A 15,905-nucleotide genomic window follows, 5' to 3' on the forward strand; every position below is an offset into this window, starting at 1 on the left:
AGCTCAGTTGAGGAAGATGATTTTGTGTAGATTTGCAGAGCAGAACATGGAAAACTGCGTAGGCTTAATTCTTGGTTGTCCAACATCGTGCTTAGTATGGATGAGCTGTTTAACTTCTTTGCATCAGTAATAGGCATTTGCTTGAGTTTTAAATAGACTTCTAAATGAAAGTACTCTGATTGTGTTAGAGGAAAAGCACTTTGGAAATTATTAGAAGGGAAAAGAGGACAAATGGAGCTTTTTCAAAATGGGTTTTTTCCCTTTGAGGGCCCATTTTGATAGGACAAGGCCAGTGTTTTTGTATTAGTGTTGGAAAGTTATCTCAAGGACTTTTTCCTTGCTTTGGGCTGCGGTTATGTAGGAATTCTGGGGAAGTGAGAAGTGAATTTGCGAATTTTTGGGAAGCTTCAGTTGCCTTTTCTGTGTTGGTGCAGATAACAAAGCTTTCTTCGTCATCTCCATGTCGGCGACGGGGGCTCACATCTACGAGCTGGTGGCACAGACTGTCTCAGAGAAGAATGTGTAAGTCCTGGGCAAATTCCAGCTGCTGCTGGCTTTGTTGGGCCTGAGAGACCTTTACCCCATGAATTCCCTGAGTTTCTTCTCCAAATTCAGCTGGAATCTTGTGGCCTCTCTAAGTTGTAGGTCTTGTGGTCTCTGTAAGCATCTGCGGATAGTCCATCCCAGCTGGCTCGCTCCAGACTCTTTCCTGACCTCCAAAATGTTTTTATTTACCCTCAAAATTCTGGGTTTTTGGCCCTGACTGCCAGATCAGCCACAGAAATAATCCTGCATCTTCATGCAGCACCAGAGATCTTGGCAGATTTACATTCTGGCATCACAAACACCCCAGTGCAGGAATTGGATTCCATGGCTAAAAGCTTTAATGGGAGAAACTCTTTTCTCCTAAAGGATACCCAGGCACAGATGTGTTTATGGGATGCATGCCTGTTGTTGCATCTGTACCCTTCAGTGATGTGTGAAATAATGCTTTTTCATGTGTTTATATATCAATTAACTGCTTGATCTGGTAAGTGATAAGGTCCTGTCTATCATTTCTGTCTGCTGAAGAGCAGCCAGGTGAGCTGAGCTTTCAGCTGTGGTGATTTCAGGCTGTTCCTGGGGGGACTGAATGGAACCGAACTTTAAAAAAAAAGGACAATTCTTTTTGGTAAAAAAAAGCAGTGATAATATCAGCTGGGTTTAAGAGGATTAAATAGAGAAATGCTCATTCTGCCTCACTTGCTGCATGGTTTTATTTGCTGTTTCTGCTGCAGCTGGCAGGACCTTATAGCTCAGATGGCAGGAACTGTGAAGATGGGGAGCAGCAGGAGAGTGATCCCACTGCCTCAGTCAGGCCCTGGCGAGTAAGTCAAAGCTGCAGGAGGAAGAAAAGCTGATTTTTCCTTCTCCAGCACCCCTTTTCCTGTTTAAAAACTGCCCTGCAAAGCATGGATTGTGCTGCAGACGAAGCTGACTGAGAGGATGTGTTTGTGCTTCCCTCCCTGCAGAGAGGAGCGTGAGGAAGAGGAGCAGCAGAAGCTCAAGGAGCAGCATGACATTCCTGCCAGCAGCCTGCAGAGCCCAGGTAAAGCAGGGATTCAGGGAAAGGGAGCAGGAGATTTGCTCCAGGGAGTGCTGATGTGCCCAGCCATAGTCCTGGGGGATTGGGGATCCTGGGCAGCTTTGAGATTGTTCTGGAAAGGGATGATTTCTTTCTAAGTCACTCAGAGGAGTGATGCTGAACCTCTTGGAAATGCATCTTTTACCATTTCCATCTGATTTATAAACCCTGGAAAGAACTGGCCTTGTAGCTGAAGAATCTTAGTGTTTCCAGGGTGGAGTTTCCTGCACTTTTATCACCGTTGTTTCACCTGAATTTTTGTTTTCTGTCCTCCAGATAAAGATCTGGGCCTGGAGTCTCCCTTGATACTGAACCCTCAGTCCTCCTCGCCCATCATGTCTGAGAAGGCCAAGGTGGAGGGGCTGCTGGGGGCTGAGGGGCAGTTTGAGAAGGGGCAGCAGGCAGAGCTGGCACTCAAGGACTCCTCTGGCTGCAGCTCAGCCTCGGTGCCAGAGGGGCAGTGGGCACGGGATGCCCTGAGGAACTGTGAGTACCACCCTGGGCTGGGCTCTGCACGTGCAATTTCCATTTATTGTCCATCCCCCTGGGCTGGGTTTCACTCAACCAGATAGGATTTGTGGTTTCATGCGCTCCCCCTTCCCTGGGATTCAGGCATCTCCTTGCTTTTCTGGGGTTTTCTGTGTCAAACGAGGCTGATCATGGATTTCTACCATCCATGGAGTGCTCTGATGGCAGAATTATATTGCAGAGCTCAGTGCACGGTGCCATTGCTGGTCAGCAGTTTTCAAAGGCAAGGCACTCAGCCCTGGCCTTATTCCTGTAGCACTGGAGCAGAACTGGAGAGGTTGCTTGTGTTGCAGAATACAATTTTCCTTTTTATTTTCTGTAAAATTCTGCAAATTGTTAAGCTCACTTACATCCAAAGCCCAGGCTCAGATTTCCTGAGTTTAATTTGGTTAAATTAGATCAACACTTGTGTGTGTTGAGAAGTTTTCCTGATGGACAAATCATTGTTTGAGATTGTTTTTTTAAGGTTTTTAATAATTTCTTCTGCTCTCCTTTCAGAGGAGGAATGCAGGGCTCTGCAACCTGCTGGATCAGCTCTGGCGGTGCAACTCCTAAATATAACTCCCTAAAATTTCAATGAATTCATTAATGCACAGATCTGTCCTTGGCAACTCTGGAAGGGACACAAAGTCCCTCAGCTGTACTTGGAGGGAAGAGTCTGTGCAATATTTGCTTTTACCAAAATGCAGAACTCTCTCATCCTTGGCCCCAATTGCCTTTTCCATCCTTCTGTCCAAGCAATGACAGTTCTCAGAGTTATCTCAGAGCTTTCATTCCATTTATTCTCCTTCTCAGAGGATTTAAAGTTCTTTTCCAGTTCTGAATATTGCCCAGATATTCTTGGTACTTGTTTTAAGAGACCAGAACTAAAATAATCTCAGTCTGGGGGTGTGTAAGGATGATTTTAGTGACCCTACAGCATCTCCTGAGTGCTGAGAGTTAAAAGAGCAGCTCTCCAACATTGTGACAAGAGCCTGAGCTGAGTGGCAGCTCTGCTGGGTGACATCACAGCTTTTTTTGGGTGTTGCAGGAGCATTTTTGTGGTGAGGAGGAACAATCTGGGGCTCTTGACAGCAGCACGTTTTTGTTTGGAACAATATGTCCCTATTATGAAGTGTTTGCTTGGGATAATTTGGGAGCTAAAGGAATGTGGGTTGAAGTTCAACCAGGCATAAATTTGCATTGAATTTTAGGGAAAAAATGTTTCTTAGATTTTTCCCTTTTTTTTTTTTTTTTTTTTTTGCTGTCATTTCAAACCTGAGTGGAATATTCCCATTTTCCTTGAGGTGGGAATCCCCTGCTCTAACCACAGCTCTGAGCTCCTGTGCAGGGTGAAACTCAGGATCATTTTTGGAGACAATTTCTTTGGTTTTCTCCAAGGAGATGCAACTTGTCCTGACATGTTTTAATGTAAAACAAGGCAGTGAGGCTGGAGCCTTCAATACATTTATTTTTATCCCTGTTTTTCCTACCCTGAGCAAGGAGTCACACCTCTGTCAGAGTGACCTTTGTGTCTGCTTTAATCCCTTCTGTGCTCTGTGAGCTTTGCCTGCGTTTGTCAGGTGCCATTAGTGCAGGAGCAGGATTTCCAGATATTATCATAAAAACAGAGATTTTGGGCAGGCAGGAAGGGAGGTGATGAGCTCACAGAATATCCTGAGCTGGAGAGGAGCCAGAAGGATCATTGAGTCCAGCTGCTGGCCATTTAATTATGTTTTTTTTTAATATACAGTATAAAAACCATCCCTGATCTCTGAACCTGTTTAGAACCAGCTGAGTCTGACAGCACCACTGATCTTTGGAGTGTTCACAAATGGTTTTTCTCAGGAGATTATGGGCTGTGGGACTTCTTTTCTCAGGAGAAGTGCTATGAGACATCCCCACTTCTGTCTCTTAAAACCTGCTCAAACCCCCCTTCTTAGATTTTTTTTCCTTGTTTTTTTTTGCTGTCATTTCAAACCTGAGCGGAATATTCCCATTTTTCTTGAAGTGCGAATCCCCTGCTATAACCACAGCTCTGAGCTCCTGTGCAGGGTCAAAATTTGAGTTATTTGGTCACTTTGAGCCCAGTGTGGCAAACTCCTGCTGTAACCACTGTGAGCTCCTTTGTAGGGTCAAAATTTGAGTCATTTGGTCACTTTTAGCCCAAAATTGGAAACCCCTGCTATAACCACAGATCTGAGCTCCTTTGTAGGATCCAAATTTGAGTTATTTGGTCACTTTGAGCCCAAAGTGGGAATCTCCTGCTGTAACCACAGCTCTGAGTTCCTGTGCAAAGTCTAAATTGAGTTATTTGGTCACTTTGAGCCCCAAGTTGGAATCCTCTGCTGTAACCACAGCTCTGAGCTCCTGTGCAGGATCAAAATTTGAGTTATTTGGTCACTTTGAGCCCAAACTTGGAATCCTCTGCAATAACCACAGTGAGATCCTTTGCAGGGTCAAAATTTGAGTTATTTTGGTCACTTTGAGCCCAAATCCTGTCCCTCCCACCTGACCCTTGCCTGTCCTTGCAGTGGGGCTGCTGAAGCAGCTCTTGGTGCAGCAGCTGGGCCTGGCTGAGAAGGGCACCCTGGAGGACAGACAGCGCCTGCCCAGGTTCAGGAACGTGTCCCAGGAAGCCCAGACAGAGAGTGGCACCGAGCAGCAGCAAACTCCAAATCCTGAGAGCAAATCCCAGCAGGCTGCAGAGGACAGAGCCCTGGGCAGAACTGGGGAGGAGGAGAGGCACGGCGCCCGGACTGCAGCGCGGTGCCCGGCCTCGGGGGATGCCCTGCAGCTGCTGGGCACCGAGCCCCCTGCCAGGGCCGCCCTGCCCATGGACAGCACGAACCTGGAGGGCTCCAGCTCGGAGCTGGAGGGGCTGGGGGCTGACGAGAGCGGGGAGCATTTCTTCGATGCTCGGGAAGCTCACAGCGACGAGAACCCCGGCGAGGGCGGCGAGCTGCTGGACAGGAAAGAGGAGGAGGAGGAGGAAGAGGAGGAGGAGGAGGAGGAGGTGCAAATTCGGATCTCAGGTGAGCCTGGGGCGCTCCTGCAGGGGGTGATTGTGATGGTGCTCACAGGGGTCTGAGCATGAGGGAAGAGACGAGGATCTGACTCCATGTTTCAGAAGGCTGATTTATTATTTTATGATATATGTTGCATTAAAACTATACTAAAAGAATAGAAGAAAGGATTTCATCAGAAGGCTGGCTAAGCTAAGAATAGAATGGAATAATAACAAAGGCAGCTGTCTCAGACTCTCTGTCCGAGCCAGCTGACTGTGCTTGGCCATTAATTAGAAACAACCACATGAGACCAATCCCAGATGCACCTGTTGCATTCCACAGCAGCAGATAACCATTGTCTGCATTTTGTTCCTGAGGCCTCCCAGCTTCTCAGGAGGAAAAAATCCTAAGGAGAACATTTTCCATGAAAAGATGTCTGTGACAGGTGATGGCCTGGCCGGGTCTGTTTAACACTTCACTGTTTGTCTGGGGTAGGACATCAGCTCCCAGCTCTCACCAAGTCATTTTAGCCCTGTGCAAACAGGACCTGGTTCGTTCTTCATGGAGAAACTGAAGGGCTGGGGGACACAGGATGCACCCTGTGACAACTGGAATTGCCAAGCCATGGATGGTGGCTGGCTGGACCGCCTCATCTCTCTACTCCATAAAGGTTTTCCCTGCAGTCAAAGCTCTTTTCCTGATCAAGCTTCAGGAAAGAAAACACAGAGCTGGTTCATTCTTCATGTTCTTGAGGAGAACTGAAGGGCTGAGTGACACAGGACAGGCCTGTGACAACTGGAATTGCCAAGCCATGGATTGTGGCTGTCCTGGACCACTTCATCTCTCTACTCCATAAAGATTTTCCTTGCAGTCAAAGCCCTTTTTAAAGCCCTTTTCCTGATCAAGCTTCAACAAAGAAACCCACAACTTTCATTTTACACTGTAATACTCTCCTGTAACCTTACCACACTCTGAACCTCTGAAAAATTTAATACTTTATTATATTTATTGTTGTTGCTGCTCATGGACTATTTGACAGCTTCAAATTACTTACAGCTACAAATTATTTACAGATCCTGAGCACACCAAACCTAGCAGAGAAACTGAGGTTTGTCTCTGTGCATTTTGTAGTAGAAGCAGCTGCTATCAGGTGGATTCAGCACTAACAGCCCCACAGAAGTCTCTTATCCATAAATATGCTCTTACTTAAAAATTGGATTATATCCACGTGGATAAGCCAATTTCTGACTGCCCCAGTGCTGCTTTCCAAATACATAGTGCAAATAATTTTTCTCCCCGAGACATTTTAAATTATTAAAACTGAGCCAACAACTTGAAGCATCTAATTTATTTGTCACCTCTTCCACTGTTTACTTTTTTAACTGTATGGGGACATCAAAATGAGATGGATCTGTTTTTAGTCAATTCTGAGTCCCCTGTGCTGGCTTTGCCTGTGCTGTTATGGAGAAATTCATTAAATGGACTCCTGTGTCTGGGTGCAGGTTGTGAAAGCATTTTCTGTCTGTAATTACTTTATTTTTTAGCATATCAGCAATCTCTGCTTTCAACCTCACCCATCTAAAAGTGCCAGGGCTGGGAGTGGAATTTGGGAATCAGCAGCTGCATTTGTCAGGTGCCATGGGTGCAACAGCAGGATTTTCAGATGTTATGGTAAAAACAGAGATTTTGGGCAAGCAGGAAGGGAGGTGATGAGCTCACAGAATGTCCTGAGCTGGAGTGGAGCCAGAAGGATCATTCAGTCCAGGTGCTGGCCATTTAATTATGGTTTTTTTAAAATACACAGTATAAAAACCATCCACGATCTCTGAACCTGTTCAGAACCAGCTGAGTCTCACAGCACCACTGATCTTGGAGGGTTCACAAATGGTTTTTTGTCAGGAGATGGGTGGGCTGTGGGACTTCTTTTCTCAGAAGATTATGGGCTGTGGGACATCCCCACTAAAAATCTGCTCAAACCCTCCTGATCCCTGAAGCTTTTTGGGGGTAGTTGAGTCAAACCCCATTTATTTGAAATTATTTGATTTTTCTCAGGAGATGTGCTGTGGGACACCCCCATTTCTGTCTCTAAAAATCTGCTTAAACCTCCTTGAACCCTGGAGCTTTTTGGGGATAGTAGAATTGACACCCATCTTCTCTGCAGGAAATTATTTGATTTTTCTTAGGAGATGGACTGTGGGACATCCTGACTTTTGTCTCTTAAAATCTGCTCAAACCCCCCTGAGCCCTGAAGCTTCTTGGGGACAGTTAATTTGAAGCCCACTGTCTTTGCAGGCAATAATTTGATTTTTCTCAGGAGATGGGCTGTGAGACTTCCCCATTTCTGTCTCTAAAAATCTATTCAAACCCCCCTGAGCCCTGAATCTTCCTGGGGATGGTTGAGTCAAACCCCATTGCCTCTGCAGGAAATTATTTGATTTTTCTCAGGAGATGGGCTGTGGGACATCCTCACTTTTGTCTCTTAAAATCTCCTCAAACCCCCCTGAGCCCTGAAGCTTTTTGGGGACGGTTGAATTGAAACCCGTTGTCTTTGCAGGAAATTATTGGAGTTTTCTCAGGAGATGGGCTGTGGGACATCCCCACTAAAAATCTGCTCAAACCCTCCTGAGCCCTGAAGCTTCTTGGGGATGGTTGAGTCAAACTCCATTTTCTCTGGAGGAAATGATTTGATTTTTCTTAGGAGATAGATGGGCTGTGGGACTTGTTTTTTTAGGAGATGGGTTGTGGGATATCCCCACTAAAAATCTGCTCAAATCCCCTTGAGCCTTGAAGGTTTTTGGGGTCAAACCTCTTTGTCTTTGTTGGAAATTATTTGACTTTTTTTAGGAGATGGGCTGTGGGACATCCCCATTCTGCCTCTAAAGCCTCTGAAGATCTCCTCAAGCCCCCTGAACCCTGAAGCCGCAATCCCATTGTCCCCACAGGAAATTATTTGATTTTTCTCAGGGTATGGGCTGTGGAACATCCCCATTCTGCCTCTAAAGATCTCAAAGCCCCTGAAGCCCCAATGCCTGCTGTCCCCACAGGAAATTATTTGATCCTCGATGGATACGGAACGGTGCAGGAGAGCTCCACGGACGAGGAGGTGTCAGCCCTGGTGCTGCAGTGCACGTCGCACAGGCAGCCCCCCCTGGGCTGTCCCCAGCAGCAGCAGCCCCTGTCCCCCAGGGACCCCCAGAGGGACAGGGACAGCTCGCCCTTGGCCGAGGAGCTGCGCTGGGCTGGCCTGGAGGAGCCCTGTCCCTTCCTGGGCAGCCCCCAGCTCCCCCTGCAGAGCCGAGTGCAGCTCATGCAGTACATCCACAACATCCAGGATGCCCTGGAGAAGCTCAAGGTGCGTGGCTTTTGTGATTTTTATTGTTATTTTAAAAATTATTATTATTATTATTATTATTATTATTATTACTATTACTATTACTATTATTACTATTATTACTATTATTACTATTCCTATTATTACTATTCCTATTATCATCTAAATGTGCATTGTTTTTCTTATTTTTATTGTTATTTTAAAATAATAATATTCATTATTATCAATAATATTAGTATTATATAGTAATATAATTGTTACTTATAATTATAATTTAACAATTATTATACTATTATTATAATATATAGTGTTATTATATAATTATATGCAATATAATGTAATATAATGTAATATGATATATTATATAATATAATATGATATAATATGATATAATATGATATATAAGATTATATAATTAATAGTATAGTATATAATATATATACTATAGTATTATAGTATATATTATATATAGTATAATGGTACTTAGTATATAATAGTATAGTATATAATAGTATATAATAATAAATGATAATATATTAATAATATATAGTATATAATAATATATAATAATATAATATAGAATTATAATATTACATATAATTATAATTTAACTATCATTATAATATTATTATAATATATAATTATTATATAATTATATATATAATAATATATAATATATAATAGTATTATATATATTATATATATTATTACATAATATAGTATTATTATCATCTAAAGGTGCATTGCTTTTCTTATTTCTATTTCTATTTCTATTTATATTTATTTTAGAATAATAATAATAATAATAATAATAATAATAGTAATAGTAATAATAATAATAGTAATAATTTGATCGTGCTGTCAAATGAAGATTCTGAGTTGCACCGAGGATATATCAGACCAATATTGAGGCTTTCAGGCTCTGTATATTCCAAATTATTTTCCAACTATATTCCAATATATTCCAAATTATTTTCCAGATATATTCCAATATATTCCAAATTATTTTTGCATGGGACAGGGATTCTCTTTATAGAATAACTACAGAAACTTTATTTTGTGAAACACTCAGCAGCCAGCCTTGAATTTCACTGTAATCAGAATATTGCATGCAAATGGAGCTGGTGATGGAGGAGTTGAGGGGGCTCACTCCAGTTGGGGTGTTTGCAGTGGTGAAACTTCTCTTTTCCTGTTTGAAACCCTCTTTGTGTGCCTGGTAAATGGAGATCCAGGTTACAAATCTGTGAAAAATATAATAACACACTCTTATTAAATATCATTTATCATCATTGTCAGTAGTAGTAGTAGTAGCATTAATATTAAATATCACATAATCTCTTTCAAATAGACGGAAAATATAAACCATTGAGTTGTGGGGCTGGTGTTTTGCAGGAGGTGGAGGAGGATTACAGCGTTCTGCGGCGCCAGGGGCTGGCTGGCTCAGCCTCCTCAGGAGAGCACTCAGGTGGGACCCCCAAAATCACCCCCAGAGCACAAAATCCACAGTTTGGGCTCCCCAAAAACAGAGGCCAGGCAGAATTTAGGGAATAAAAAGCAGTGCAGGAGGTGCAGGAGGTGGAGGAGGATTACAGCGTTCTGCGGCGCCAGGGGCTGCCTGGCTCGGCCTCCTCAGGAGAGCACTCAGGTGGGACCCCAAAATTTGGAGTTAAAATTCCACCGTTTCAAATTGGATATTCTGACTTAAAAATCCAGTGTTCGAGTGAGATATTCTGATTTAAAATTCCAGTGTTTCAAAGTGGATATTCCCAGAGCACAAAATCCACTGGTTGGGCCACCCAAAAACAGAGGCCAGGCGGGATTAAAAGAATAAAAACCAGTTCTGTATATTGAAGGGCCTTCTGGGACATTTAGGGCAGACAAAACCCACCCAAAAATGGACTCGCTGCTTTCACACTTTTATTTTGGTGATTTTAGAAGGTTTAACAAGATAATAATGAAAAACTCGTGAGTGACTCCTCAGAGTCCAACACAGCCTGACCATGACTGGTCATTAAGTAAAAACAAATCACATGTTGAATGAACAATGTGCAAACACATTCCAAAGGGGAAGCAATCAGATAATTATTGTTTTCATTTTTCTCTGAGGCTTCTCAGCTTCCCAGGAGCAGAAATCCTGTGGAAGGGATTTTTCAGAGAATGTGACAGTGATACCTGACCAGGGGCTGGGGGTGAAGCTCTCAGTGAGCAGCTCTGCCTGTGGGAGTGCTCAGAAACGCCGCTCACTCCTCTCTCACCACCTTTTTTATTCCCTTTTTTCCCCTTTCCAGACAAAAGCTAGTCGTGTTTCCAGGAGTGGCTGAAGATTGGAGGAAGAGAATCAGGACCCAGCACCCGCTGTCTCCCCTGTGGACTCTGGGATGAGGGTTTGGAGCATCCAAACAGAACCATTCTCTAGCAAAGTGGGCATGGGGTGCTTTTCCTGTGGGGCATCTGCACTATCTTGTCAGTGAGGGAGTCTATTCTATTCTGCTCCTCTCCTTGCTACCAGAAATTCAAATTTTTTTTTTTTTTTTTCAGAACAGTGAAAAAAAAAAAACCAAACCAAATGTACAGAGCTTTGGGTGTAGGATATAAAAAAAAAAATGTATTTAGACATTTAAAAGAAAAAAAAATCATTGTATTTATTTGACTTCATTCCGTGTATCAAAAGCACATTTAATTTTTTAATCTGCCTTTTTTTTGTTCTATTTTTTTTTGGGTAGTGACAGTTGTGGCCCACCCTGCCTGGTGAGGGGACAGGGGGGATCTGTGTGCAGGTGATTCCTCACTGGACTGGACTCTGCACTCCCTGCTGGCACCAAGAGCTACTCATGAAGGTGTTAGGGTGGAATTTGTGGCTGGGATTTGTCTGTATCCAACCAACTGCATGGGAATTGCTCGTGTCACCACGTGTGCAACAGGAATTTTCCATGCACTAAACAGCCAGGCACTTGAGATGGGCAAATTTTCCTTTTCCCCTTTCCCATTCCTTTGCTGGGAGAGGAGAAAGAGGTTTAATTTTGGGGTTTTTTTTTTTTTTTTCTTGACTTTGTTGGCTTTGATCATTGTCTCCTTTGTAAAGTGATAAAAAGAAAAATACTTGGACCTGCAGCACTTTTGTAACTCTTCTCTGGATCATAAAAAAAAAAGATAAAAAAAGATAAAAAATGCAAACCCAGAAGTGTTTCAAAGATGTGGGGCAGCTGTGCCCCTGATTCACTACTGAATGACAAAGGGCTGCCATGGAGTTAGCCACAGGTACTGCTGATTTTAGGGCCAGTAAGTTTTAGTACCTGGAGTATGTCTTGCTGAGGGCTCGGGGTGGGCTTTGGGGTTGTTTTTTTGGGGTTGGTTTTTGTGGAATTTTGCTTTTTGTTTTTTTTTTTTGTTTTGTTTTGTTTTTTTTTTTTGTTTTTGGAAATCATTCGTGCCAATGAGAGGGAGATTGGTGACCTGAGGAGGCTGGAGCAGCTCTGGGCACCTCCTCAGGCCTGTCCTGGTGGGGATCCTGCCAGGGTGGGAATTGGGGTGACCCTGGCACAGCCTGAGCCCAATTCCATTCATTTCCCATCCCCTGGGCTGGATTTCACACAAGAGGGGTCTGACAGCAGGGAGTTCTGGATCCATGCCCTGCCCCTCGAGGTATCTCCTTGTTTTCCTGCTTTTCTCTATCAGATGAGGGTGAAAATGAATTTTTACTGTGGTGGTTCAAGCTGTCCCCATTGTCCCTGGGCTGGGCTGCTCCTTTCAGGTTTTCAGCTCTTTAGGGGAGCCAAACTGAGCATCCTGCACATCCCATGGACACTCAGAGCTTTGCTCAGCACCAGGATCCTCCAGCTCCTCTAAAACATTTTATCTGCTGGCAAGAAATCACCTCTGTCCCCTGTCAGAGAAATCCCAGCTCTTGCTTTTCCCCCAGAATCCTGTGGAGGATGAATTCAGGTGTCAGGAGAGGGAGCAGAGGGGATTTTGTGTCCTGCTTGGCACAGGGAGGAATTCAAGCTGTCCCCAGTGTCACTGTTGTTGTTTTTCCCCCAAAATCCTGGGGAGGATGAATTCAGGTGGCAGCAGAGGGGATTTTACTGTCCTGCTTGGCACAGGGTGCTTCAAACTGTCCCCAGTGTCACTGTTGTTGTTTATCCCCCCAGAATCCTTGGAGGATGAGTTCAGGTGGCAGCAGAGGCGATTTTGGTGTGGGAGTTGGAGCCAGGAGCCCTCGGAGGGAGGGAAGGGAGGAATTCCTGTTGTTTGAGGAGCACCATCACTGCCAGGAGCTCCCTGGGTTTTTTTGGGATGCACCAAATCCTGTAGTGTGGGATCATTGTCAGTATTAACCCAGCACTCAGCCCCTCAATTCCCTGGATTTTAAACATCCAAATTCCCTCTGAGACCCCCTCAGCCTGGAATGCTGCCAGGAGGGAACTGAAAACAGCCCAGACCTGGGGTTGGACCCCTTTATTCCCCTCACACTCCGAATCCAGGAGCAGTTGTGGTGACCTTAAAGGGTCTAAAGTGATCTAAAAGGTTCCCAGATGCTTCCATGGAGCTCCAGGGCAGAGGGAGCTCAGTGTGGCTTTGGAAGAATGTTCTGGAAGGGCAGCACAGGTGGGGTTTGGGGTGGTTCCTGCTCTTTGATTGTGGTTGAACACAAAATCCTGGCTGGGTCTCTCCAGGTTACGGAGTTCTGTGGTGGTCCCTGGTGTCACCTCTGGTGTCACCTCTGGTGCTTGTGGCAGCGGTGGAGAGCTGGCAGTGAGTTTGTGAATTCGCATTTTTGCCTCTTTTCCCAGAGAATTCCTTTCCAACGAAATTCCTTTCCCGGGGAATTCCCTTTCCCATGGGATTCCTTTCCCAGGTAATTCCCAGAGAATTCCTTTCCCATGGGATTCCTTTCCCACTGAAATTCTTTCCGCAGTGAATTCCTTTTCCCTCCCTGGCACACCCCAGACCTCAGGCTGGAGCTCACATGCACTATCCAGGATTCCCACCGTTATTTCCTCCTTGAAGCCATAAGATTCCCCCTTATTTTAAAATGGAATTTTCATTTTCATCTCCCCCTGATTGGTTGGGCATTTCCTTATCCAAACAGTTCTCTGGAGTTTTTTCGTCCCAACCCCTCATCCCAAAATTATTATTTTTTTTCCCCTTCCCCAAACAGAACAAGGATTTCTCACAGTGTTTAAAATGGGATATTCTGATTTGAAATTCCATTGTTTAAATTGGATATTCTGATTTAAAATTCTGGTGTTATTCTGATTTAAAATTCTAGTGTTAAAATTGGATATTCTGACTTAAAATTCCAGTGTTTCAAATTGGATATTCTGATTTAAAATCCCAGTGTTTCAGATTGGCTATTCTGATATAAAATTTAAAATTTCACTATTTCAAATGGGATATTCTGATTTAAAATCCCAGCGTTTCCAATTGGATATTCTGATTTAAAATTTAAAATCCCAGTGTTTCAAGTGGGATATTCTGATTTAAAATCTAAAATTCCACTGTTTCAAATGGGATATTCCGATTTAAATCTCCCTGCTGTTAGATTTCATTCTCCTGGATCCAGTTTTTTCTGCCTGTTCCCCAAAGAAATCCCTGGGTTCCCTCCCCTTCCCCCAAGGTGCCAACTGACAAGCAGATGTACTGCAAAAGGGATACTGCAGCCAAAACACTGCTGATTTATTTTCAATTAAGTCTTGTGGAGCTCTCTTCATACTAGAATATTTTTATTTTCTTTGTACAACATACAATCATGTACTCTTAACAGAGATTTACTTTAAAGAGAAGAAGAAGAAGAAGAAAAAAATCTGGAAGTATTCTTAAAAAAAAAAAATACACAAAAATCTTTATTAATAATCCTGTATTTTTACTGATCATGTTTGAATGTCTAAAAAGACTTTATTGTTCTAATTATCCAGATGTATGTTTGTAAAATAGCTCTTTTATGACTTAGCTGATCGGGTTGTATGTTTCTGGAATTAAATATTGGTCACTTAAAAAGAAAAAAAAAAAAAGAGAAATCTGTTTTCAGGACCTGGGAAATAGAAAATTTAAGCGTTTCAAATATCATTAAATAAGCTTAAAGGAAAATCAGCTTTGTCTGGTGGATTTTTTGGGGTGGTTTGGCCGTAATTACCTGGAGGGTTTGAAGGACAAATGATGGCAAAGGGAATTTTCCCAGAGATTGAAGTACCTTGATTGTATTTTTGCTGCTCAGAGCTGATGAATTATTAATTAATTACTTAATTAATTAATTGGCAGAGCACCCAGTACAGGAAAAGAAATCCCCCCTTGTTCCTTGAGGACATTCCTGCAGGAATTGGAGCCTTGGTGGGTCCTGCACACCCCTGGCAGGTGAGACCAGAAAGGGAATTTCTGCCCTTTTTAAGCAATTTCTGGTCACAGAAAGAAATTTAATGAATTTTGGAGCAATTTAATGAATTCTGGAGCAATTTAATGAATTCTGGAGCAGTTCAGAGGAGCTGCACTGGCTCTGAGACAATTCAGCCTGAGCAGGGAGTGCTGCTCTCAATCCCAAATCATTCCTGGCTTCTTTTTCCTTTTAAATCCAACCAGAACCATCATTCAGTTAAATTAATTAATTTATCTTATTAATTTATTGTTATTTTTAAAAGGAAATTCGTTTTGAAGGTTGGTGTAGAACCCTTCCATGTGATGTTTCACCCAAATATTTCTTCATTGCTGTGCAACACCTCCATGTGATATTTCACCTAAATATTTATTTGCATCCCCATTTTCCTGCTGGATCTTTTTTCCCCTCCTCTGGGACCCACCCAGAACTGTAAAAGAGAAGTGAAATTAAAACTCAGCTGATGAGGGAACCTGTGAATTTTGGAGCAGGGAACATCTGTGCTGAGAGTTTGGTGATTTCTGAGCAGAGGCTGCTCCCCCTGAATCCCTGGATTTAGTGACATTCCTGTCTTTCCCTTCCCCGGAAGGTGATGACAAAAATAAATAAATTAAAACAACACCAAAAATAGAAAAAAAAATCAGTTTTATTCCTAAAATCTTGGGAGCTTTTCCTTTTTATTTTTTTCCTTTCTCTGTCTGCATTATGAACATGAAGCTCCTTGAGAGATTTCTTTATTACTTTATTATAATTGGTAATCTGAGCTCTGTTACACTTTCCTAATGATGCTCTTCGTGTTTTGCCTGTTTAAATGTTATTTTATATATTCCCTTTACTGCCTTGCTGTAAATAAATGATTCAAAAACCTCAGCAGCTCCAGAGAAATCCCAGCTGGGGCTGGGCTGCAGATTTGGGGTTGTTCCATATCCCAAATCCTGGAATTCATCTCTCCACAGGCAGGGGAGATTCAGAGAGTCATTTTTGTGTCATTTTTGGGTCATTTTTGCGTCATTTTTGGGTCTTTTTGGGGTCTTTCTGGGTCATTTTTGGGTAGTTTTGGGGTCATTT

At 43.0% G+C, this 15,905-nt stretch overlaps 1 protein-coding gene across 3 annotated transcripts in view; it reads left to right on the forward strand.

The window, feature by feature from the left end:
• Positions 1-12,314, forward strand: part of ARHGEF12 (Rho guanine nucleotide exchange factor 12) — a 91,841-nt gene extending 79,527 nt beyond the window's left edge. For all 3 annotated transcript variants that reach the window (XM_054291423.1, XM_054291424.1, XM_054291425.1), the window contains 8 exons: positions 435-522; positions 1,278-1,367; positions 1,512-1,588; positions 1,901-2,110; positions 4,666-5,166; positions 8,184-8,491; positions 9,863-9,935; positions 10,759-12,314. In XM_054291423.1, coding sequence (XP_054147398.1) covers positions 435-522; positions 1,278-1,367; positions 1,512-1,588; positions 1,901-2,110; positions 4,666-5,166; positions 8,184-8,491; positions 9,863-9,935; positions 10,759-10,769 — 1,358 coding nt within the window. In that variant the 3' untranslated portion in view covers positions 10,770-12,314. The remainder of the gene's footprint in view (positions 1-434; positions 523-1,277; positions 1,368-1,511; positions 1,589-1,900; positions 2,111-4,665; positions 5,167-8,183; positions 8,492-9,862; positions 9,936-10,758) is intronic.
• Positions 12,315-15,905: the final 3,591 nt, after the last annotated feature.

The sequence above is a fragment of the Melozone crissalis genome, unplaced genomic scaffold (genome assembly GCF_028551555.1).
Source record: "Melozone crissalis strain CALT ecotype California unplaced genomic scaffold, PUWL_Pcris_2 ptg000092l_1, whole genome shotgun sequence".
NCBI classification, from domain to species: domain Eukaryota; kingdom Metazoa; phylum Chordata; class Aves; order Passeriformes; family Passerellidae; genus Melozone; species Melozone crissalis.